General features: G+C 47.2%; 1 protein-coding gene across 1 annotated transcript in view; it reads right to left on the bottom strand.

Moving 5' to 3' along the window:
- Positions 1-1,995: 1,995 nt before the first annotated feature.
- Positions 1,996-23,723, bottom strand: part of fam78ab (family with sequence similarity 78 member Ab) — a 28,963-nt gene continuing 7,235 nt past the window's right edge. The window contains exon 2 of the mRNA XM_038781708.1: positions 1,996-4,263. Coding sequence (XP_038637636.1) covers positions 3,738-4,263 — 526 coding nt within the window. The 3' untranslated portion in view covers positions 1,996-3,737. The remainder of the gene's footprint in view (positions 4,264-23,723) is intronic.

Below are 23,723 nucleotides of genomic sequence, written 5' to 3'. Positions count from 1 at the left end.
AAGCAGCATCTTGAGATAATGTTCACAGATTGGCTCCTCTGGCTGTGCAGCGCTCCTTCAGAATTTAGTAGTTTGTGTGCTTGAGACAGCGGAGCGGGTCTTGAACCCACAATCTTCTGACTCAGAGGGGGGTGGGAGGAGTGTCAACCACTGAAGCAGGTTCACACATTATATTGTCAGTGAAGGGGCAGAGAGATGGGCAGTATGGCTGACTGTTTATGTAGTTGATAAAAAGAGACCAGATTTGAAAAGTGGCGTTAAGCTTGGTAATTAGTCTAGAAGAGACTGTATGGTTCGAATGGAAAAACCCTAAAGGCAAAGCCAACTCTAATGATCTGATTCCACTGCATGTATTAGCTACTGAACCCCAAATCTCATGTTTCCATCTCCATAACCTCCCTCGTCTCATTCGCTGCTCAGACCCTCCTCACCTGTGCCTTTGGCATCTCGAAGCTTCGATATTCCAGGAAAGTCCCAGCCCTCCGGCCTTGCACCCTCCATAGACCTGCACCCATCCAAAGTCCCCGCTACCCTTCCCTTAACTTGCACCAGGTGCCACTCACTCATCGCTCACTATCCTATCAGCTTTAAAAGCCTCCTCAGCATCGTTCTCCTCCACCTCTGAAATCTCCTCTTAGCCCCACAACCATCCAGGATCCCTTCACTCCTCCGATCCTGGCCTCTAGCCTTGATCTGCTCAGATGCTAAACATTGGATTTTCCTTCCCAAACCCCTCCCACTCAACCTTTCTTGAAAGAGCATCTCGGGGCCGAGGTGGAGATGGTGAGCAGTTTCAAATTCCTAGGGGTGCACATCTCCAAAAATGTGTCCTGGTCCACCTACGTCGACGCTACCACCAAGAAAGCACAACAACGCCTATACTTACTCAGGAAACTGAGGAAATTCGGCATGTCCACATTAACCCTTACCAACTTTTACAGATGCACCATCGAAAGCATCCTATCGGGCTGCATCACAGCCTGGTATGGCAACTGCTCGGCCCAGGACCGCAAGGAACTTCAGAGAGTCGTGAATACCGCCCAGTCCATCACACGAACCTGCCATCCATCCATTGACTCCATCTACACCTCCCGCTGCCTGAGGAAAGCGGGCAGCATAATCAAAGATCCCTCCCACCCGGCTTACTCACTCTTCCAACTTCTTCCATCGGGCAGGAGATACAGAAGTCTGAGAACACGCACGAACAGACTCAAAAACAGCTTCTTCTCCACTGTCACCAGACTCCTAAATGACCCTCTTATGGACTGACCTCATTAACACTACACCCTGTATGCTTCATCTAATGCCAGTGCTTATGTAGCTACATTGTATATCTTGTGTTGCCCTATTATGTATTTTATTTTATTCCCTTTTCTGCCCATGTTCTTAATGATCTGTTGAGTTGCTTGCAGAAAAATACTTTTCACTGTACCTCAGTACACGTGACAATAAACAAATCCAATCCAATCCATACTCTTCTCAAAACCCATTATCAAGCCTTTGATTATCTCATCCAGTATCATAGAATTTACAGTGCAGAAGGAGGCCATTTGGCCCATCAAGTCTGCACCGGCCCTTGGAAAGGGCACGCTATTTAAGCCCACGCCTCCACCCCATTCCCGTAACCCCACCTAACTCTTTTGGACACTAAGGGCAATTTAGCATGGCCAATCCACTTAACTTGCACATCTTTGGACTTGTGGGAGGAAACTGGAGCACCCGGAGGAAATTCACGCCGACACGGGGGGAATGTGCAGACTCCACACAGACAGTGACCCAAGCCTTGAATCGAACCTGGGACCCTGGAGCGGTGAAGCAACTGTGCTAACCACTGTGCTACCTTGCCGCCCAATACCTTGCATGGTTTTACTGTTAAGGGCACTGCAGGTTATTCCTGCAGAAAACTGTCTCAATTGAGGCAATTTCTGCACCTTTCTCTTCAAACTAACCACGAGGCAGGGAGGTATTGGTGACAATTAGTGAGACTCCAAAGACTTTGATTTTTCACATTTTTTAATTCTCTTTTTCACTGAGCACTTTTCTTCCTTTCTGCAGCTTTCACAGCTTCAGATGAAAAGAGACCCATTGTGGATTCAAGTGTCAAGTGCGTGCTGCAGTGTGTTGCAGTAATGGCAGCATCCACAAGCTTAAAATCATTTGCAAAAGCCACATAATTCGATGAATAACATTGCAGGTCTGATAACCCTTAACACTGTTCTCATTCCTGGTGTGGAACATGAGGGGAGTGGCACAAAGGGACATGTGGCTTGATGCACTGAGTCATTAATTACACGGTCTGTTACAGGGGTCACCACCATTTTGAAAACAAAATGCCCAGGGGTATCTTACACCTGTCACATTATTGGTGACAAGAGTTGGCTAAAGATTCCTCACTGAAGACCCTCTTCTCAGTGCAGAGTGAGAGGGGTGACCTGATGGAGGCCTTCACAATGATGAAGAGGTTCAGAAGGGACAATGGACGCAGAGAAGATGTTTCCGCTGGGAAATTCAGGAGGAACCTCTTTACCCAAAGAGTGGTTAAATTGTGGGACTCTCTCCCACAGGGTGCGGATGAGGTGAATTGCATCAGTCCATTTAAGGGGGAAGCTTCATAAACATGACAGAGAAAGGAACTGAAGGACGTGGTGATGATGTGGAACGAAAGAGACTTTTGAGGAGCATAAACAGCATGGTCTGCATGAGCTGAATGGCCACTCTAGATCTGTGAATTCTATGCAATGTTTGGGATAGAATGCAGGGATACACAGACACCCACATCCCTGTGATGAACAAGTAGGAGGATTGACATTCGGTCCACCCTGTCTAGTATGTGGACAAGTTCAACCTTCCAAGTCTTTCCCAGGGACATTGGTCTTGGAGGCTATTCTTTGCCTTGCAAATCCAGGTTGCTGAGCTCATGGTCTGCTGTAACACAGAAGTACCTCTAGAAAATGCAAAATAGATCTTTTTTTTTTAAACTCACTAATCCACCAGATGGTCAAACGAGAGGTGATCCTGGACTTTGGGCCATTAAGGGCGACTTTGGTTAAGCTGAGTTGACCATTTATTTGAAACCCCTGCACATGGTCATCTTTCATTCAAAGTCTTTAAGTACTGATGAGTGGGCTTTGGGCCTAGTTGATTGCATTCCCAGAGAACACATTTTTGGGTCTTCCCCACCTATAACAATGAAAACTATTAGGGTTAATATATGAAAAAACAATGTTCAAGAGATGAAGCAGTCTGGTTTACAGTAAATATTGCAGCCTGTAATGTGGCCACATTCAGTCTATAGTGATGATGAAATACTTTAACCCTTTTTGTTAAGGCAAACATTTGCAATGAGATGCTTTTGCTAACTTAAGGCAGCATGGCTCGGAAATAGTTTCTTTTTAAAACAAAAAAAAAAGTTGCAAACGTTGTTCATGTGCAAGTGCATTCCAGTTTCGACCAACATTCAATAAAGTTTCTTTAAGTTGTGCAATGCTTCGACAAGAGGAACAGAAGGCAAACCAAAAGTCTTTAAGATGCGATGATTCCCACAGTGCTACGGCCTTTAGCTCAGCGAACAAATCAGGTTTCAGCACAGTGATGTGCCCCCACACCCAAACGACAGTTTTGGTAGAAGGTAGAGCTGTTGTATTTCCTGCGTGATTAGTGCACGTGTTGGCTTGGGTAGCTAGTCCTGTATTGTGTCTCACGAGCTTCAACACGTCGCCAAACCATTGCTGTGGTTCTCAGACCTTTGCAGGGATTACCACCTCAGGGGGCCCAATGGTTGGGCGCCACATCAGTACCTGGGCGTCGTTTGCGTTGGGTTTCTTCAGCGCATTGGGCGCAATGGGCTCGTTTCTGCTGAGGACCTCGGGATTCACTTGCTGAATGGGCTCCAACAGTATGGCCCGCTTCCCCAGCACCTCGTTGGCATTCACAGCGATATGCAGCTTCATCCTCCACTTTATGGTTTGCAAGATGATGATCTCGCCTGTCCCTTGATTGGAGGCCACCAGCCAGGTTGTGAAACTTTGGTCTCTCGTAATGCAGGTGAGTTGGGAGACGTTGGACTTGTTGACGGGGACGGCCCATGTGACGCTGGGATAGAAGTTGTCATTCATGCTGACAGTACAACGGACCTCCCTTTTGGTGGGTCCCACTATAGTGTGGGTTTCAGTGGTGTTACCATACCAGGGATAATTAACCCCGTCTGAGTCACTTATTGCCGAAATGCTTTGTTCTCTGAGATCAGGCAGTTCCCAACTGGACCTTTTTGTTTTAAAAGAAACAAGATGAAAGTTACATCACATACAATGCTTTTATTTCTCTATTGATGAATATTGATCTTCTCCCAGCTCCTTTCGCACTTGCTTTGTTATGTATTAATAATTGATAATATGGGAATCTATGCAGCTCTGCCTTCCTGATTCCCCACCCCACCCCACCCCCCCACCTTGCTGATTGGTGAAACTGAAACCAAACCACTGATTTTTATTATTGAGAGTTTATTGGCTCGTTCAGTCTCACCGCACTCCTTCCCCACAACCCAGTGTCCCAGGTATCCCCTATCTATACGTCCTCTTTTTTAAAAAGATTCAGAGTACCCAATTCTTTTTTTCCAATTAAGGGGCAATTTTCGCGTGGCCAATCGATCTACCCTGCACATCTTTGGTTTGTGGGGGTCAGACCCACGCAGACACGGGGTGAATGTGCAAACTCCACACGGAAAGTGACCCGGGACCGGGATCGAACCCGGGTCCGCGGCACTGTGAGGCAGCAGTGCTAACCACTGTTGAACCGACATTAATGTAAGTTCTAGGCAGCATCACCCCAGTCATTGATGTGAGGTGCATGTTAATAAACTAGTCCTGTATTGTATATATCGTGCTCAAAAGTGGGACCCCTCCCATGAATATTATTACATATTCACCTGAGGAAGGAGCTGCGCTCCGAAAGTTCGTGTTTGAAACAAACCTGTTGGACTTTAACCTGGTGTTGTCAGACTTCTTACTGTGCTCACCCCAGTCCAACACCGGCATCTCCACATATTTCAAGATATCCTACATTCCACCTCTCCACCACCCCCCAATCAAATCTTTTTTTAAAATAAATTTTAGAGTACCCAATTATTTTTTCCAATTAAGGGGCAATTTAGCGTGGCCAATCCACCTACTCTGCACATCTTTGGGTTGTGGGGGCGAAACCCATGCAGACATGAGCCACTGAGCCACCGTGCTGCTGCTGCCCCCCCCCCCCCCCCCCCCCCAATCAGATCTAACCTGAAGGACTGTACCACTTACATCTTCCAAAAAAGACATTTTATAGCCAATGAGCACTGTTTAAAGTGTATTGTTGCTATCGGAAACAGAGCAGCCCATTTGCAAAGGATTGCATAAAAAGCAACGTGGCAATGAGCAGGTAACCAGTTCTTTGTGAGATTGATTGAGTGATAACGATTGGCCCCAGGGAGAAATAGAGCAATGGGGTCATTCACATCCGCCTGAGAGACGGACTGGCCTCTCACCATAAAGACAGCACTTGCGACAGTGCAGCACTCGCTCAGCGCTGCACTGGGGCCCAGCGTGGTATCTTGTGTTCACGTCTCTGGAGTAGGAACTTGAAAACTATGGCAGTTGTAAGACAAGTTCGGAAGTCGTCAGGGGGCAGCAGTCCAGGTCTCTGATGCTACCGAGCCCTGTAGTGATCCTTATTACTGCCTTGTGCTCCAAACACAAACAGAATTCCAGGACTGACGATGAGAACAACTGCCCTCGCTATTGAGATGTACCCCTGCCCAGGAAAACATGATATTATGGATATCTTCTCTGCCTTGTACTGTATAACTTTACATGAGTCATGGCACTGGGTTTGATGCAGAATTTATCAATATTTATGCAACATTTGATCAGTAGCGAACAAAGTGCAGCCAATTCTTTAACGTATTAAGAATTGAACTTGAGTGACAGCGGCTGCTGATCTGCCCTGGCTATTTTTAGTCTTTCATCATTGTTTCAATTTCAAAAGAGCGTCGAGTGAGTAAAACTGAACTTTGACTAGCTTGCATTAAGCTGCATAAATTGTATTTTACGAATTCATAGCCTAAATTCAAATGGAATCTGGATTTGGTTCACCTGCAGCAGGGTAGGGTAGATGTTGCAATCAAGTGGAACACCGTTTGAGGGCAGCACGGTGCTGCAGTGGGTTAGCACTGCAGCCTCACAGCGCTGAGGTCCCAGGTTCGATCCCGGCTCTGGGTCACTGTCCGTGTGGAGTTTGCACATTCTCCCCGTGTTTGCGTGGGTTTCCCCCCCACAACCCAAAGATGGATTGACCACGCTAAATTACCCGTTAATTGGAAAAATGAATTGAGTACTCTAAATTTATAAAAGAAAAGTGGAATACCATTTAAACTGGCCAGCTCACCATCTGAGTGAAGTTCACCAGGGTTTGTTGATATTTTACACCTGCTGGGATCACCAGCACTGAGGTGATGGACGTCTGAAACTGTTTTCAAAAGGATTTCAATAAGGTGCCCCGTAATAAACTAATGGAATGTTAGAAAATGTGGAGCCAAGACTAAACAAATTACTCGTTAACTTCAAGACGGAAACCAAATAAATGTAAGTTATTCAGAGGGTTGGGAAGCTCGGTTCCACAAGGATTAGCGCTGGGACCGCTGCTGGTCTTAATTTACATTAAATTTCGAAATTTGCGGCTAACGCCAAAGTTTGCGGCAGGTGCGGTGGGTAATAGTGAATCCTGATGAGGGCTGGAGGGTGTGCAGAGGAGATTCACTCGTATAATCCCAGAGTTGAAGGGGTTTGGATTACGAGGAGAGGTTGAGTAGACTGGGACTGTACTCGTTGGAATTTAGAAGGATGAGGGGGGGGATCTTTTTTTTTTATTTAGAGTACCCAAAGGGCAGCACGGTGGCACAGTGGTTAGCATTGTCGCCTACGGCGCTGAGGACCCGGGTTTGAATCCCGGCCCTGGGTCACTGTCCGTGTGGGGTTTGCACATTGTCCCCGTGTCTGCGTGGGTTTCGCCCCCACAACCCAAAGATGTGCAGGGTAGGTGGATTGGCTACGCTAAATTGCCCCTTAATTGGAAAAAATAATTGGGTACTCTAAATTTATGAAAAAAAGAAAGTTCAAGCCCCTCCTCTCTCAAATTTCAGTTTTGCTGTCTGGATACTCTGTCGAAATTTAAACAACAGGAAAGGTCTTCCTGCTCTCATGGCCAACATTATCCCTCAACTAACATCACTAAAACAGGTTATCACAACAGTGCAGAAGGAGGCCATTCGGCCCATCTGGTCTATACTGACCCTTCGAATGAGCACCCCACCCTATCCCCGTAACCTAACCTAGGCACCCCTGGACGCTAAGGGGCAATTTATGATGGCCAATCCACCCAACCCGCACATTTTCGGACTGTGGTGGAACCCGGAGGAAACCCACACAGACACGGGGAGAAGGTGCAAACTCCACACCGACAGTCACCCGAAGCCGGAATTGAACCCGGGTCCCTGGTCCTGTGAGGCAGCAGTGCTAATCACTGTGCCGCTGTCAATTATCTATTGCTGTTTGTGGGAGCTTGCTGTGCACAATCTGTTTGCCACATTTCCTGCATTCCAACAGTGACTGCATTTCATTGACAAAAAGCATTTTGAACTGTCCTTGCGAACCTCAGTACAGTTTACCCTCAGTAATGTGCTGCCAGTGTCAGCATGCTCTATGGGCTCAAATCTCTGGAGTTACATTTTTAAAAAAAATTTAGAGCACCCAATTCATTTTTTCCAATTAGAGGGCAATTTAGCGTGGCCAATCCACCTAGCCAGCATATCTTTGGGTTGTGGGGTTGAAACCCACGCAAACACGGGGAGAATGTGCAAACTCCACACGGACAGTGACCCAGAGCCGGGATCGAACCTGGGACCTCGGCGCTGTAAGGTGGCAGTGCTACTCACTGCGCCACCATGCTGCCCCTCTGGAGTTACATTAAAGACATTTTAGGAATACAGCTTTCATCTTTCTTTCACATACTGAACATGAAACAATCCGATACGAATGGAATGTTGCTGCTTTTGAGTATTTTATAATAGTAATCTATATTGTCACAAGTAGGCTTACATTAACACTGCAATGAAGTTACTGTGAAAGGCCCCTAGTCGCCACATTCCAGCACCTGTTTAGGTAGACGGAGGGATAATTCAGAATGTCCAAATTACCTAACAGCACGTCTTTGGGGACTTCTGGGAGGAAACCGGAGCACCCACAGGAAACCATGCAGATTCTGCACAGACGGTGGCCTAAGCCGGGAATCGAACCTGGGACCCTGGCGCTGTGAAGCAACAGTGCTAACCACTGTGCTACCGTGCTGCCCCATTCTGGTCTTTACGTTCTGGTTGCAATATGTTGCTTTAGAAAGAGGCCAACAGCAACTTAGTCACAGTGGTAGATTTAAGAAATGTCAGAGAGGAAGAAAGCGACAGGGCGTGGCGGAGAGGTGTAGTAGTTCCAGTTGCCTAGGCAACTGGCAGCACCGTTGCTCTCGGTGGGTGGATTATGATTGGGAATACACAAGAGGTGCATGTATCTCAGGGGGTTGTGGCATTGGGAGAGGGTGGAGATTACAGAGCTAGGGAGGGGCATGGTCATGGACGGATTGGAAACAAGAGTGGGAATTTAAAAATCGAGCCATTGAGCGGGTGCCGGTGTGGATCAGCGAGCACGGGACTATCCGGAGAATGGAGACTCGGTGTGAGTTCAGCACTGACAGCAATGTTTTGGATTGGATCCAGGTTTATGGAAACAAAGGTGGAGATTTGGTCAATTCATTCATGTCATGTGGGGAATGTGCAGTGCTCCATGACTCTCACAGACCCATACAGTATGAAAGGAGGCCATTCAGCCCCCTTGCATCTGGCTGGCCCTTTGAAACAGCTATCCAATCAGAGTCCCGAACTCCCAACTCCTCTTGACCATAGAGCCTTGAAAAACTTTCAGGAACTGACCCAATTTCCTTTTGAAAGCTCCGATTGAATCTGCTTCAACCAGTCTTTCAGTCAGTGCACACCACATCATAAGTTTAGAGTAAAAATAAAATTCTTCTTATAACCAAATATAAAGAATTTTTTTCCCCCTCCACTAGTCAAATTATAGGATTGGAAAAAGGTCACACCCATCCGTCAATTACATGGCTGTAGCCAGTGCGTTCAACGATGGGTAGCCTGGTTGAAGATTATCCTTCGACCAATGTTGCTGAGAAACCATCATCTCATTGACGTTTGCGAAATCTTGCTGCGCACAAATTGGCCTCCACGTTTGCTGTGTTACAACAGCGCGTACACTTCAGAAACAGGGTTTGATTGGCTGCAAAGTGCTCTGGGACGGCCTTAGGGTGCCGAAGAGCTCCGTAGAAATGCAAGGGTGTCTTCAGCCAGGATAACGGAGATTCAGCTGAGGCCAACCCTCGTTACAGTTTAAAAGTATTGAGACCAGCAGTTCGGGTTTCCTAGCCGAGCCTAAAGGAGGCTGTAGGACCAGCCGGAGAGCTCTTTATTGGCTGGTAATAGACAGGGTGGGCTAAATGGCTTCTCTCAGTGTGATTAATGTCTGGGATTCTGTACATTTGCCCATTCATTCATTTCTCTTTCAGTGATGCAACTTTGCTATGGCAACCGACACTTAATATTGTCATATCGAGACTGTTGTGTGGCATCAAAGGAAGCCTTGTTACCTGGGTGATGAGGAGATTTTAATATTCCATTGGTGGGGTAGTCATTGCTTGCTAACCTTGCTAACCTGCAAACTACCAGCAGTGACGATGGTAACCACCTGAATGGTGAGTGATCTATGCTTCAGGCGTAGCTATCACAGCTCTTTGCATTTTTGTAGCACCTTAAATGAGGTACAACATCTCGAGGCATGCTTCACAGCAACATAAATCTGACAATGAGACACGCAAAACGATGACTGAAAGCGTGATCAAAAGAGGTGGGTTTTGAGGAGCGCCTTGGAGAAGGAAAAGAGAGTTAGGGAGTTAGAGAGCTCAACAGCTGTATCCACAGCTGGCAGCGGTGGCATGATTAAAATCAGGAGATGCTCGAGAGTAGAATTGGGGGAGTGCAGAGATCTCGGAAGGTTGTGGTGCTGGAAGAAGTGAGAGAGATAGGGAGGGATTTGAACATACTGTGATATTCCAGATATTGCTGGATAGGGTGCGGCGGTATAGGTTAGTGGGTATGGGGGGGGGGGGCATTGTGTGTCAATCACAGCATTAAGATACACAAGTGAAGAGAATAGTTTGGTTATGTACGTAGAGCATTTATAAAGAGAGATTGTTGAGACACGGACAATGCTGCATTCTATAAATAAAACCAATTATCAAGAAAGGCATTTGTGTCTAGTTTCTTTTTTTAAAATAAATTTAGTGTGCCCAGTTCATTTTTTTCCAATTAAGGGGCAATTTAGTGTGGCCAATCCACCTACCCTGCACATCTTTGGGTTGTGGGGGCGAAACCCACACAAACACGGGGAGAATGTGCAAACTCCACACAGACAGTGGCCCAGAGCCGGGATCGAGCCTGGGACCTCGGCGCCATGAGGCTGCAGTGCTAACCCACTGTGCCACCGTGCTGCCCTGTCTAGTTTCATTCTTAACAAATGCCTTGGGATGGAATTAACACGGAGCCTGTTTATTCAGTGTTGGGGGAAGGGGTGGGAAGATGCAAATCGAGCCCTTAGTAATGTAACATTCTTAGCAATAATGCACCAATGAAAGTCAAACGGTTTAATCCTTTTCCATTTGTCTGTTCTGTATACATCTGGATTTGCACAGGATTGGTTTTTAAAGCTTTAATTTTGGTTCTGCCATATCCGCTCTCTAGGCAACAACACCCAAGTGGTTTACAATTCCTCACTCCGGAGATTGCTCACAATCTGGTGCTATCCTTATTTTCTGCCATCCATCATTTGGATCATTCCGTTTATAGGAAATATAATTTAAACTGGAACAATTGCTTTAGTCGCTGTTATGGTGATGCTGAAATTGTTTGGGTGTCTCCTCACTTGATGTTGTCCAAACACTTTTCTCCTCGATCAGATGTGGACTGGCTTCCTTGAAAGGATGAGGAATTATTGAGATTCTCGTAGAGAAGCAAGGTGCGCTGACAATGCTGCACTTTGGAACCATTCTCGACAGTCCCAGACTGGGAAAACCCTCACCTACTCCGGCCACACCCTGGGCACACACCCAGGGCCTCTGAGGCTGGAGCTGCAAGGTGTTAGATTGAGTGAAACATCAGAGTTGACCCCCTCCCTCCCCCAGGATTGTGAAGTGTGTGGGAGCTTGCTGTGCACAAATTGACTGCCATGTTTCCGACATTACAATACTTCAAAGAGCACTTTGTCTGTGAAGCACTTTGAGGTGTCTAGTAGTCAACGCTATATAAATACAGGTGTCTTTTCTTATGTACACAAATAATATATCCTATCGTCAAATATGTGTCTACATGTGGTAGAAATGTCAGTAATCACCACCGTTTATGGAGATAATTTACTCTATATCTAGTACATCCATGTTATTTTCTGGTAATGTTTATTATTGATCCTTTCCCATTTCTGGTGGTATTTAAGATGTTGAAAGGATTCGGTAGGGCAGGTCCAGTGAAACCGAGGCCATTTAGGAGAATAATCAGGAAAGTCTTCACGGAGGGTGAAAATCTAAACACTGCTTCAAGTCCGAGATCGATAAAGTCGAGGGATGTGGGTATCACTGGCTAGGCCAGCATTTCTTTCTCATCCCTAATTGTCCCTGAACTTAGTGACCGTTTCAGGCGATACCCACGTTGCTGTGGGTCTGGATCGTCACGTGTAGGCCAGACCGGGTAAGGACGGCAGATTTCCTCCCTTAAAGGACATTAGTCAATCAGCTGTGTTTTTGGAACAATTGTTTAATTCCAGATTGCTACAGGCGTCTAAGTAGAGTTGAGGTACAGATCAGGCACGATCTAACTCACAGGTTTTACAAAGTGCAAGTCACAACTCGCGGGCGATGGTCGGGACAGTCACGGAGCAATCGGTTGCGATGTACCCATGGTGTGGCCCTGATTGCAGAAGTGCCCAATGGCATTTTTATTGAGAATGGCGGCTGCTGCCACCGTTTCAATGAGAAGGAAAGGAGGTTGTAATACAGCCTGCTGGCCATAAGCGACAGTAGTGAGCAGGTCACATGCCCTGCATATACACTTGATATCACCTGTATGTACGTGCTTTTGGCGCTAAATCATGGAGGAGAGCTTCTTCTATTTTCTAGCTGCTGGCAAGCAAGGCAAGGGGCCAGTGAAGATGAAGCATTTTTTTTCCAGAAAGAAGGCCAGAGACACAATTAGGCAGTGTACCTACTGCCAGGATCTCAAAACTGAATCTACTAGAGAGAGCTGCTCAGGGTAGGACAGAGCAGTGCTAGTGTTAGCTCTGTACAGTGCTCCAGAGCCTCTGGTTAACAGCCTACAAAGAGGAAACTTAACTTGGGAACAAAGCACTGTAAAGATGATTTCTTGAGGTATAGTTTTGTCAATTGTGCCGATGCAAAGCTAATGTGTGCCATATGCAGGGAAGTACTGGAAAATGAGAGAAGTTTCAGATTTTGAAAAAGAAGTGGTGGGTGAAAAAGTCCTTTTTTGAGTTGAGACCCAGAGTCAGATATTAACTCACGACTGACTCCAAGACTATGCTGCTGTAGCTGACCTGTGCGAGCACATTAAAAACACACCGAACTGGGACAGCACAGTGGCGCAGTGGTTAGCACTGGTCCCAGGTTCGATCCCGGCTCTGAGTCACTGTCCGTGTGGACTTTGCACATTCTCCCAGTGTTTCACCCCCACAACCCAAAGATGTGCAGAGTAGGTGGATTGCCCATGCTAAATTGCCCCTTAATTGGACAAAATTAATTTTAAAAACATACCGAAATCCCATGAGCCTGTCAGCATCCTGGAGTAGTATCTCCCAGGAATATCTAGTGCTGAGTAAAACAAGCATTTTGTTGCTAATGCCCTTCACGACGACCTCTATGTGCGAGATTGAATTTTCCGTTCTCAATGATGACGACGGCAGAAAGGAACTGGCTGAAGTCTGCACCTGATATGCACATTGCCCTCTCTTCCTATGAACCTGATTGGAGGGAGAGTATGAGGACCAAGCAGGCTTCCCTTTCACATTAAAGGTGAGTGAACGTTGCAATTGTCGCGAAGGTCGGCTGATTGGCAAAAAGTGGGTCCAAGGAAAAACCTGGTCTAACTGAATGGTGGATCTGGCCGTTGCTATGGCGACTGGGTGCTGGTATCCCCATGGTCCATCACTCAACCTAGCTGGCAGGGATCAAATCTGCCACCTTGCGGAAATGGGATTCAAGCTAGACGTTGAATAAATGAAGATTGTTAGCTTGCTGGGTCGTTATCTGCAATATTTTACATTTGGTGCAGTTTCTGTTTGATTCACTCGCCTGCACCAAGGACTGTTTCAGTTGACTTCCTTAAATAACACTGAGCTGCGAGCATTTCAGTACAGGCTTCATCTAGAAAATTAGTTGGCAAGAAGCGAGCCAAAAGCACAATTCTTTTTTTGGAGGCGGTTAAGAGGCTTGATGCTCGATATTCATTCCTCCACCTCAGACACTGGCTGAAAACTTGATTAGAAAGGATTTTGCTGTTTGCCTGCCAGATAACTATTCGGATGCATGTGAGCTCTCATACTCCCAGGCATTAACTGGCCAACACATATCCATCTTGTGATGTACTCCCCCAATTGGAAAGCAAAATGACTCATTACCCAATTGGATAACGGTTGACGATCAGACAAACCGCCTTTTCCTCTCATTTCCAATATTATTTTTTTATCTGGCAAACAGAAGAGCTCAAAACAAAATAACATGAATGTCCCGATGAGTTTTTTCCAGGAGCCTGGAGATTAATCGTCAATTCCTAGGAATCTAGGCTAATCCTATGGACTCCAGGCCGACCCCTAACTCTCAGACATGCAAGGCAAATGCACTTGCAACCTCACAGATCACCGAGGACCGAATGGAATCCGGAATCAGCCAGTAATTAGCACTGGGCAAGGTTAACAAATCCAGCAATGAATCCAGAAGAAACGTCTTTACCCAGAGAGTGGTGAGAATGGGGACCTGGCTCCCACAAAGAGTCGCTGGAGTGAATGGCTTGAGGCATTTAAGGAGAAGCTGGACAAACGCGGTGACCTTCGAATGGGTTTGGATCAATATTTGAAGGGACAGAATTTGCAGGAAAGAGCGGGGATTGCTCGTCCAACAAGAGCAGACACAATGGGCCGAATGGCCTCCTGTGCTGTATTATTCTATATGCTTTTATGAGGGAGAACGAAGTAGAAGAATATGTTGATGAAGTGGGGAGTACAGAGGCCGGTGTGGACCATGGGCCTTTAGGCCTGTTTCAATGCTGTACAGTCCATGTCAGTGATGGGCAACCTGAAGGCTGGTGAGGTGGCCACATGAGTGGCTCTTCTTCATCGCAGTGGGCCGCAAGATTGAAATCAGGCTTGCTCGCTAACTATCACAACCCCGTGAACAAGATTAAATACATTTAATAAAGGCCAAATATTTCATAACGAGTTATAGAGAATGCCAAATCTTTTATATATTAATAGAACTGTCATCAACTTTCAAGTGGTTAAAAACAAAATAAATATTTACACTCCAGGCGCACGGCTCTCACAGTCAGTGTTGTGAGCAATCAGCACGCAGCTCGCTTACTCTTGTTCTCCCTGCGAATCACGTCAATTATACCGGTAGGAAAAAAATCTATGTGGACGGAAATCAGCGGAATGTGGTGACCCTGCGCGCGGGCGACTGTCAACAAGATGTCTCGTGGGGCCGCACTCAGAACCCAGGTGGGGCGCCTGTGGCCCCCGGGCCTGCCATGGGTCTCCGGCACTCTGTGCAAGGCTGCCGAACAGAGCCCGTTCAAACACGAGGAAACAATATCAATGGAAGAGAAAGACCATTGAGCCCATCTAACACATTCTTCTCAGACCCAAATGGCCCCCCTCCCCCCCTTTATATTTCACTGCTTTCGCTGGGTAAATATTTTAAATTTTTACGACCGAGATTGACAGATTTTTGTTAAGCCTAATCGAATGGAGGGACAGGCCCGAGGGACAGTTTGGCCTATTTCTGTTCCCACGTTCCAATGGCAGATCGATCAACAAACAAAATCCACCAGCCCAATTCGCCGACACTCTGCTAATTGTGCTTTGGCAGAACGTGCCCTTGTCTGGTTGCTGAGTGATTTATAGCCTTTATTGAGCTATCCATCACATCATTCCCACAGATAAAGCTTCGTCAGATTTTCCTCATAGCTTGCTTATTTTTTTTGCTTTGGGATCATTCCTGCTCTCTGTTACAAATTCCTGAACACACAAAATTTTCTTTTCGTAGATTTTTTAACATTCCTGTCAGGTCTGCCAGCTGTGGCCCGATTGTTCACGATCACAAATCTGAGTCAAAACTGCGGGTGATCCCCAATCGAACGACGTGAACAAGCAAAGCAAGGCTGGCGGCTTCCGGTGCCAGTCCTGACGGAGCGCTGCATTGTCTGAAGAGCCATCTTTCAGCTGAAATATTAAATTGAGGCCCTTTGAAGTGGACGTCAAAGATCCCATGGCCCCTGTCTTGAACAAGAGCTGGGGAATTTTCCCCAGTGTCCTGGCCAACATTCATCCCTCAGTCAACATCACACAAAACAGACTATCTGGTAATTTTCACATTGCTGTTTGTGAGGATTTGCGGTGTACCGATTGGCTGCTGTGCTTCCTCCACCGCTATTTCTCAAACTGGCATCCTCAAATTTCAGAGAGACTTCCCTGGGAATCTGCGGGATGAAATGCTTTGGTGGGGATTGTGCACAGGCCTGTTATTTTAATTGCCATCGCCTACGCGAGCCAGCACAGCTGAGAGTTTGGGCACCGTTTGGAACCAACTTCACACTGACTGAGAAACCAGAGCGAGCGTGCAAGAGGCCCCAGGACCCTGGGTAAGGGATTTTCAGGGCTTGGGGAAGAGGGTAGGAAGGAGCTGCCTTGATCAGGAGCCTGGAAGCCAAACCTTAGTCATTGAATATGGCAGCTGGGCCTGTGACTCCCGATGGTAGAGATGTTTGCACATTAGGCTGTGTACTAATTGAGGGGAGATGGGGACGTAATGGACTGGTAATCCAGAGGTCCAGGCTAGTGCTGTAAGATCACAGGTTTGATTCCCGCCACAGCAGGCGATGGAATTGAAATTCCATTAATAAATATGGGATATAAAGCTAGTCTTGGTAAATTATCAATTGTCCTAAAAATCCATCTGGTTCATTACTTTTCACAGTAACTTCATTGCAGTGTTAATGTAAGCCTACTTGTGACAATAAAGATTATTATGAAGATTATTATATAATGCCCTTCAGGGAAGGAAATCTGCCGTCCTTACCCGGTCTGGCCTACATGTGACTCCAGACCCACAGCAATGTGATTGGCTCTGAACTGCCCCTCTGAAACGGCCGAGCAAGCTACTTAGGCGTCAAATGCTGGGTTTGCCAAAGGCGCCCACATCCCTTAGAAGAGAAAGAAAAACAGTCTGATGTGGACAAGGGAGGGAGAGATATCAGCAGTGTGGTGAGGAGTTGGGTTATACCCCAAACCATGCCTGCGATTCCCATGAATCCCAGTTGGACAATAAATGCTTGTGCTAGCAACACCCATGGACAAATAAAACCGCAAACCTCCCCGATCCCCAGCGGAGTCGTGTGGTGAAGTACTCTGGAGTTGCTGAACCTGCTGGGTTACCTGATTGGTGACGACCAATCGCGTCAGTGTTTGCTCTGCTAAACAGCACGACAACACTGTGTGCAGGGCCTACAGGACATTAATAAACCTTAATTGGGAAATGTCAATGTGCAAGGAGTTTATGGTTTAAATTGGTGGGGAGGAGGGTGGAAGTCAGTGATTATTAATCTATTTGAAATGCACATTCTTCCCGTGTCTGCAAGGTTTTCACCCCCACGACCCAAAGATGTGCATTGGCTACACTAAATTGTCCTTTAATTGGAAAAAAAAAATTGGGTCCTCTTAAATTTATTTTTAAAAATTAATCAATTTGAAAAGGGGGGTCCTACAACCAAAAACGTTCAGGAACCACTGTCTAAATTACAACAGGGATAACAATTCAAGAAACATTTAAGTGGCTCTAAAGCACGTAGGGCATCCTGATGGCGTGCTAGCTAAGCATGTATACTTTTATGTATCTTTTTGATCTGGTGGGCACAATTGTGAAGACAAATCCAAGTGTGCTGTCAAGATCCTCGACTGGGACGGCACAATATCTCAATGATCAATCGGTGGATTCTTCCAGAAAGGGTTTAATATCTCTACAAAATCCCCGTCCCTTTTCGATTTTCTCCTGTCTGCGTTGCTGTGGATTTGGCAGTATCATACTCAATGATCAGGGGTTTATGGGGAGAAGGCAGGAGAATGGGGATGAGAAAAATATCAGCCATGATTGAATGGCGGAGCAGACTCGATGGGCCGAGTGGCCTAATTCTGCTCCTTTGTCTCATGGTCCATAATTAATCCTGTTACATATCCTATCGAAGATTATGGGGTGGTCTGATCGAGGTTGGTAAAACGTTAGAACGATTGGACGGGGGGGGTGGGGGGGGCAGCACATAGCACAATGGTTAGCATTGCTGCCTCACAGCGCTGAGGACCCAGGTTCGAATCCTGGCCCTAGGTCACTGTCCGTGTGGAGTTTGCACATTCTCCCCATGTCTGCGTGGGTTTCACCCCCACAACCCAAAGATGTGCTGGTTAGGTCGATTGGCCATGCTAAATTTCCCCTTAATTGGAAAAAATGAATTGGGTCCTCTAAATTTATTTTAAAAAAATTATTGGACAGCATTGATGTGGGAAAGTCAGGTAAAAAATTAAAATTTGAGCTCAACATGTTTTAAGAGTAAGGTCAGGAAACACATTCTCTATAGAAAGGGATGCCGAACCCCCCTCCCAGAGGAGGCTGTACATGTTTTCAAACACTCAGGTTGTTGGGAGAAGACTCTCGAAAGATATGGAACAAAGATGGAGAACGGTACAAGTCAGCTATGATCTAATTGAACGGCAGAGCAAGCTGGAGGGGACTAAATGGTCTACTCCTGCTATGATCTTATTGGTTTCTGAATCCAAATCATTTCAGTAATAAGAGGAGTGGCACAGTGGTTAGCACTGCTACCTCACAGCGCCAGGGACCCAGGTTCAATTCCTACCTTGGGTGACTGTGTACAGTCTGCACTTTCTCCCCCTGTCTGCGTGGGTTTCCTCCGGGTGCTCTGGTTTCTTCCCACAGTCCAAAGATGTGCAGGTTAGGTGGACTGGCCATGCTAAATTGCCCTTAGTGTCCAAAAAGATGTGCAGGTTATGGGGTTACAAGGATAGAGCAGGGGAGTGAGCCTGGTAGGGTGCTCTTTCAGGGGGCCAGTACAAACTCAATGGCCGAATGCCCTCCTCCTGCACTGTAGAAATTCTAGGATTCTAACAGAGGTCCAAACAATGAGCTCGACAATACACCAGCCTCTTCTACAAACCACTTCCTTCCAGCTGATGGCAGGCTATTTAATTTGGTCTGTTTTTCATTTGGTATCTTGTCCAAATAAACTACACCACATGGAATTTAACCATTAGGGACAGTCCCATCATCCACTGCCTCCTGTTCCAGCCGATCCTGCGGCACACCCACATCCCGAGGTCAGTTTTAGGAAAAGGGCTTATTTGGGCCGATCATTCCGTACCTTACTCACTACATAATCATCACTGTTAGTCTGACACGCCCGTGGTTAAAACATTTGGTTTGGAGAATCCTTGGGGAGAATATGGTATGTTCCCCAGAAACATCGAAGAGAGAAATCCAGGCAATACCAGACCATGATGGAAGAGTTGCCTGCTTATAGCATCACACACACACACACACACAGATGACCCCTTCACCACCCCTCCATTTATATCATTCTCCTCTATTCACATCATGAATTTATCAGTGCAAAAGGAGGCCATTCACACCATTGAGACTTTGGTGACTCTATCCAATCTATCGAATCCCCATTCTCTGTACCCCAGAGCCCAAAGATGTTCCCTTTTTAAGTTCTTATCCAACCCCCCCCCCCCCCATTGAAAGTTACTATGCCATTGAATGTACAGCAAAAAACAGGCCATTTGGCCCATCTGCTCCTTGCTATTTATGCTCCACACGAGGCATTTCCCACCCTTTTTCATCTCACCCCATCACCCTATGGGCAGCACGGTAGCATTGTGGATAGCACAATTGCTTCACAGCTCCAGGGTCCCAGGTTCGATTCCGGCTTGGGTCACTGTCTGTGGGGAGTCTGCACATCCTCCCCGTGTGTGCGTGGGTTTCCTCCGGTTTCCTCCCACAGTCCAAAGATGTGCAGGTTAGGTGGATTGGCCATGATAAATTGCCCTTAGTGTCCAAAATTGCCCTTTGTGTTAGGTGGGGTTACTGGGTTATGGGGATAGGGTGTGGGCTTGGGTAAGGTGCTCTTTCCAAGAGCCGATGCAGACTCGATGGGCCGAATGGCCTCCTTCTGCACTGTAAATTCTAATTCTATGATCTATCCCTCTATTCCTCCCTCTCTCATGTATTTTTCCAGCTTCCTTTTGAACGTATCGAAACTATTCACCTCAACCGCTCCCTGTGGGAGTGAGTTCCACATTGTCCCCACTCTCTGGGTAAAGAGGTTTCTTCCGGATTCCCGATTGAACTGGTTCATGGCCCCGAGTTTGGAATCTGTATCCCTCACCCTCTTAGGAAGTGTGTTCCAGATCATAACAACTCGCTCTGTAAAAATGTTCTCCTCATGTGCCCTCTGATTGTTTTGCCAATTATTTTCGATCCATAACCTGTGGTTACTGACCCTATCAGCAGGAATGTTTATTTTTAAATTGACACATTAATACATTGAGGATTAAATCTTTCCACAAAGTGAGTTATAATCTTGTAATTTTGATATTTCTCATTATTCGTATCGTTCCATTTATTTGATTTGATAACTGTGGGGTTAGGATTTGTGGGAATGACATTTAATCTCCTGGTGAAATGCTTGCGTTCACAAATGTGATTCTTTGCACTCATCCCATGCTGCAGAATGTCAATACTTTGCAGTAACCATGTGGGGTGTCGGGGGCACCGACAGCTTTGGCTTTAATGGTCATCTTCCTCTTCACCCACTTTCCCATTTCCTTCCACCTCTCTTTCCGTGAATTAAAGTTCATCTGTCCAACAGCCATGGGACGGCCCACGCTTCCCTGAGACTTTCGGACACACCCGACTGCCAGTGCTGACACTCAGGGTTGATTTAAACTTTTGAGTCAGAAGATCATGACTGGGATTCTATGAAACGGGGGCTAAGTATTGCCGCCGGCCTAAACACCGGAGCGTTTCACGCCAACGTGGCCCAGTGATTCACTTACCTGAAGGGGGCCAGCAGAGCGGCGGAGTGCTCCGCGCAGCTCCGGCAGCCAATACGGGGCCCTGCACATCCGGCCGCGGAACCGGATATGCGCCCAGCGGCCACCTGCGGCGGCGGCGGCCCTGAGCAACATGGCGGACCCACACAGCAAGCCGGCCCCCACAAAATATCCCCCCCCCTCATATCGCGCTCGTTGATTGGCGGCCCCCGATTGGAACCCTGGCCGTCCTGGAGGACACCCCTGGTGACGGATCCCCCCCCACACATCTTCGGGTTGTGGGGACGAAACCCACGCAAACAGAGAGTGTGCAAACTCCACACGGACAGTGACCCAGAACCAGGATCGAACCCGGGACCATGAGGCAGCAGGGCTAACCCACTGTGGCACCATACTGCCAGAGGGTCAGTACTGAGGGAGTGCTGCAATGCCAGAGGGTCAGAACTGAGGGAGCCGCACTGTCAGAGGGTCAGTACTGAGGGAGTGCTGCACTGTCAGAGGGTCAGTACTGAGGGAGTGCTGCACTGTCAGAGGGTCAGTACTGAGGGAGTGCTGCACTGTCAGAGGGTCAGTACTGAGGGAGCGCCGCACTGTCAGAGGGTCAGTACTGAGGGAGCGCTGCACTGTCAGAGGGTCAGTACTGAGGGAGCGCCGCACTGTCAGTGGGTCAGTACTGAGGGAGTGCCGCACTGTCAGAGGGTCAGTACTGAGGGAGTGCCGCACTCTCAGAGGGTCAGTACTGAGGGAGTGCCGCACTGTCAGAGGGTCAGTACTGAGGGAGTGCTGCACTGTCAGAGGGTCAGTACTGAGGGAGTGCCGCACTGTCAGAGGGTCAGTACTGAGGGAGTGCCGCACTGTCAGAGGGTCAGTACTGAGGGAGTGCTGCACTGTCAGAGGGTCAGTACTGAGGGAGTGCCGCACTGTCAGAGGGTCAGTACTGAGGGAGTGCTGCACTGTCAGAGGGTCAGTACTGAGAGAGTGCCGCACTGTCAGAGGGTCAGTACTGAGGGAGTGCTGCACTGTCAGAGGGTCAGTAATGAGGGAGTGCCGCACTGTCAGAGGGTCAGTACTGAGAGAGTGCTGCACTGTGGGAGGATCAGTACTGAGGGAGTGCCGCACTTTTGGATGAGCAACAAGCCAAATGGCCCCTCTGCTTACTTTCAAGTGGACTTAGAAAATCCCGTGAGGTACAATTTGAAGAGCAGGTGAGTTTTCCCCAGTGTCCTGATCAACATTTCTCCTTGAAAGCAGCATCACTAAAAAAAACAGATTACCAGTTTGTGGGAGCTTACTGTGCATCAATTGGCTGCAGCACTTCCTACATCTCCACAGCGACTACACTTCAAAAATACTTCATTGGCCATAAATCACTTTGGGATGTCCTGAGGAAGGTAGATAAATGCAAGTTCTTTCTTTACAGTCCTGGGGTAGCGCTGCCCTGTCTTTCTAATGATACACTAACCGGAGATACAAACCTGATCTCAATGATGGAGATGGTCACGGCACTATTTGGAAACGATGAGTCGCTACCAAGGCCAACATTCGTTGCCCATCCCTAACTGTCCTCAAATTGAGTGGCTTGCTCAGCCATTTCAGATTCAACTCACATGGCTGTGGCTCAGAAGTAGGCCAGACTACGTAAGAACGGCAGATTTTGTTTGCTAAAGGACTTCAGTGAACCAGATGGGTTTTAATTTTATTTATTTATTTATTTGTTCTTTTTTTTAAATTTCTTTTTAGAGTGCCCAATTCATTTTTTCCAATTAAGGGGCAATTTAGCATGTGCAAACTCCACACGGACAGTTCCCAGAACCGGGAACGAACCTGGGACGTCGGCGCCATGAGGCAGCAGGGCTAACCCACTGCCCCACCGTGCTCAGATGGGTTTTTTTTTAAATTTAGATTACCCAATTATTTTTCCCAATTAAGGGTCAATTTAGCGTGGCCAATCCACCTACTCTGCACATTTTTGGGTTGTGGGGGCGAAACCCACACAGACACGGGAGAACAGATGGGTTTTTATGACCATCGATGGTAATTTCACCGTCTCTGTTACTGAGACCAGTTTTAGATTCCAGATTTATTAACTGAATTGAAATTCAGCCGGCTGGTGCAGTGGTTAGCACTGTTGCCTCACAGCGCTGAGGACCCGCGTTCGATCACGGCCCCGGGTCACTGTCCGTGTGGAGTTTGCACATTCTCCCCGTGTCTGCGTGGGTCTCACCCACACAACCCAAAGATGTGCAGGGTAAGTAGCACGGTAGCATTGTGTATAGCACAATCGCTTCACAGCTCCAGGGTCCCAGGTTTGATTCCGGCTTGGGTCACTGTCTGTGCACATCCTCCCCGTGTGTGTGTGGGTTTCCTCCGGGTGCTCCGGTTTCCTCCCACAGTCCAAAGATGTGCAGGTTAGGTGGATTGGCCATGATAAATTGCCCTTAGTGTTCAAAATTGCCCTTAGTGTTGGGTGGGGTTGCTGGGTTATGGGGATGGGGTGAAGGTGTTGACCTTGGGTAGACTGCTCTTTCCAAGAGCCAGTGCAGACTCGATGGGCCGAATGGCCTCCTTCTGCACTGTAAATTCTATGAAAAAAAAAAAATTGGACACACTAAATTTCCCCTTAATTGGAAGAAAAAAGGAACTTAGTACTCTAAATTTATTATTTTTTTAAAAAAAGAAATTCAACCAGCTGCCATGATGGGACTTGAACCCAAATCTCAAAAACGTTAGCCTGGATTTTTGGCTAGTCCAATGGCATTCGTATTATGCACCATCTCCCCAAGAATCCTGGTTAAAATGTATTCTCACACACCTCCAACGCTGATTAATTGGTTGTGGAAATAAACTGGCCTGTTTCCCTCCACAACTCCACTACCAAAGTACTGCATCATCTGTGAAGCACTTTGAGACGGCCTGTGGGCATGAAGGGTGCTGGAGAAATAAAACTTGGATTATCTAGGATCTTGGGAATTTAGGAGTCAGGAAATCACAATCCTGGATTTGGACTCATTCTCCACGCTGAGTAGCGTTCCTAGCGAGCATGGAATCCCTACCGTGCAGGAGGAGGCCATTTGGCACTGAGTCTGCACTGACCCTCCGAAAGAGGGACCACTCCCCTACCCTCACCTTAACCCTATAACCCCACCTAACCTTGTGGACACTAAGGGATAACTTAGCCTG

Source organism: Scyliorhinus canicula, chromosome 21, assembly GCF_902713615.1.
Source record: "Scyliorhinus canicula chromosome 21, sScyCan1.1, whole genome shotgun sequence".
In the NCBI taxonomy this organism is placed as follows: domain Eukaryota; kingdom Metazoa; phylum Chordata; class Chondrichthyes; order Carcharhiniformes; family Scyliorhinidae; genus Scyliorhinus; species Scyliorhinus canicula.
This window is presented reverse-complemented; position numbering and strand designations above follow the sequence as displayed.